Here is a 2,293-nt window from a genome sequence, read left to right as displayed (position 1 = left end):
TGAAAATGAAGATGACGAGAAAGAATATGAAAAGTAAATGAAAAAAATACGAAGCCATAAGTGGTGGTGTTCAATTGAATATGAATGATCAAAACTAGTTCATGATTCTTTTGATCAAATTTTCTTAACTAAAGATTTTCTTATTAAATTATTGTCTAAATAATAACTTAAAATTTTCAGAAGTTAATATTTTATAATTGTCATCAATTATATATAATTTCATCTAAATATATTAAATAAACTCACGCGTAGCGTGGATTCAAAACCTAGTCTTGATAAAAAGAAAATCATGTTACTATTGTTAAATATTTTCCAATTATATAAATGTTATTGTCTCATCGTAAAAAATATATTTCCAAAGTTTTGAAAACATAGGATTAATTTTTCGGATATAATATATTTTTATCATCAAGCTCTTTGGCGATGACACATCAACTTTTTTTAAGATAATATTTCTTCTATTGATATATAAGGAATTTCTTAAGATATAAGAATATGGTTTAGCTTTAGAGACTAAGTATTTCAGAATCCAAATTAATGACATTTGGAAGATTTAGCTTTTGACATGTGAAGGATTTAAGTACTTCATGTGCGAAAACAATTGGAGTTCAAAATCCAAATCGCCTAGCTATTTCAAAATCATGCATTATAAACTAAAATAAAAGTTTCTAATATCTCTATGTCATCTTACCAAAAACAGATTTGAATTTGAAAGCACACTATGGAATTATTATTCTTCATTCAAGTTTCCAAGCATAAAGAAACAAACAAAAGTCATGCAATGGTCCATAACCACTTGATGCTGAATTGTAACGACTTAAAGGACTACTCCCTCCTCCACTATCGCCTTCCTCGGCATCGCTAAAACAATCATCTACCATCGCTCCAACCGCAACAGGCTTAAACAAAAACAACCCTGAAGTAGCCGTAGTCTCGGAAGTTGCAAACAACCAATCATGAACGTCATAGTAGACCATCACAGGTGTCCTGTCCACCAACACCATTTGATTTCCCCTAAATTTCCATTGTAGATTCTTCACGTGCACAACCACGATCCCGTCCACGCTTATCCACATCTCTGGCTCTGCCGCTCCATTGGAGCTCTCCACTACCACTTCATGTTCTTTTCTTTGCTCATCAAATCTAGCCCGAGTCGAAAACGTTTTCTTCCCAAAAATGCTTTCCTTTTTAAAATATATGAACCCTTCCACCAATGCCGGTCTTGACTTCGTCCGCTTGTACGCCTTTTGCTTTAAATCTCCCAACAATAAAACAACCTCCTCATCAGAAACTACTGCCACGTAATAATCTGACACAGGTTCGGGGCTACCGTTCCCAGCCAGTTTTGCTGACCGAAGATCCCAAAAGACCTCCACAATGTTTCCCTCAACGTCAAATGACTTTGACCCTCTCTTGCTCCAAAACTGCCATGGCTTCACAAGATCAATCTTACAACAATAATTCATGTCATTGTCCAAACTCGAGACCATGACGGTAAGGGAATGATTCATAAGATTCTTAGACCATAAAACGGTGACGTTTCGAAAGAACCCTGCCACATGAGCTTGGTAACCGCACGTGACAGTGCTATGAGGCGAAGGTGTCGCAGCTGACTTGAGTTGTGCCACGGTCTTTGGGTTGTCTGTTATTTTTGCAGCAAATGCCGTAGGTTGGCTTCCGATAGATGGCATTCGGAATGATAACATCTTTTATTACAATCCCTATTAACCTAAAAGAATTACAAACACGTACTTTGCTCTTATTTTGTCTTGCATAAGATGTTGATCTTCCCTTCTATTGGAAAAAAATGGATTACGCGAGATGATAGTTAAACGTTTCCTATATGTTTAGTAATCAACAGACAAAATAAAATTAGTTTGTTTGATTCGCTTGGGAATAGAGTTTTTGAGTGTTGGCAAGAGAAAGAGAGAGAGAGAAAGAAAAGTTGAGAGATTATTTGATGGAACACCGATAAAGAAGGAATCTATATTTGACATCTTAATTAACATTGGCAACGTCGATAAAAATGGCTTTGTGCAGTTTAAAAGATGAGTGAAACACCAAACGTATCCAATAAATGATTTCTTTATTTAGGGCTTCTCAAAACCTCCACGGTTTCAGCACCCCTCCTTCATATTCCATCCTCTCTCATGTATAAAATGTACATAGATGAAGCAAGCAATGAGTATGAGAGACATTTTGATCCACAAGATTAAAAATATGAAGATGAATTTATCATTGACAACACTATTTCTGTATTAAATCATCCTAATCTAACCTAATTAACCTATGA

General features: G+C 35.2%; 1 protein-coding gene across 1 annotated transcript; it reads right to left on the bottom strand.

Annotated features, from left to right (window-relative positions):
- Window positions 1-701: 701 nt before the first annotated feature.
- On the bottom strand, window positions 702-1,902 carry LOC104772538 (uncharacterized). Its single transcript, XM_010497140.2, has one exon. The coding sequence runs from the start codon at window positions 1,704-1,706 to the stop codon at window positions 738-740; it is 969 nt and encodes a 322-aa protein (XP_010495442.2). The 5' UTR covers window positions 1,707-1,902; the 3' UTR covers window positions 702-737.
- Window positions 1,903-2,293: the final 391 nt, after the last annotated feature.

The sequence above is a fragment of the Camelina sativa genome, chromosome 2 (genome assembly GCF_030686135.1).
Source record: "Camelina sativa cultivar CO46 ecotype springtype chromosome 2, ASM3068613v1".
Classification (NCBI taxonomy): Eukaryota; Viridiplantae; Streptophyta; class Magnoliopsida; order Brassicales; family Brassicaceae; genus Camelina; species Camelina sativa.
The sequence above is the reverse complement of the archived record's forward strand: the minus strand, read 5'-3'. Positions and strand labels throughout refer to the sequence as shown.

What these genes read in the sequence shown, in the direction of transcription:
- LOC104772538 (XM_010497140.2), bottom strand. Translation starts at nt 1,706, where the DNA reads ATGTTATCATTCCGAATGCCATCTATCGGAAGCCAACCTACGGCATTT.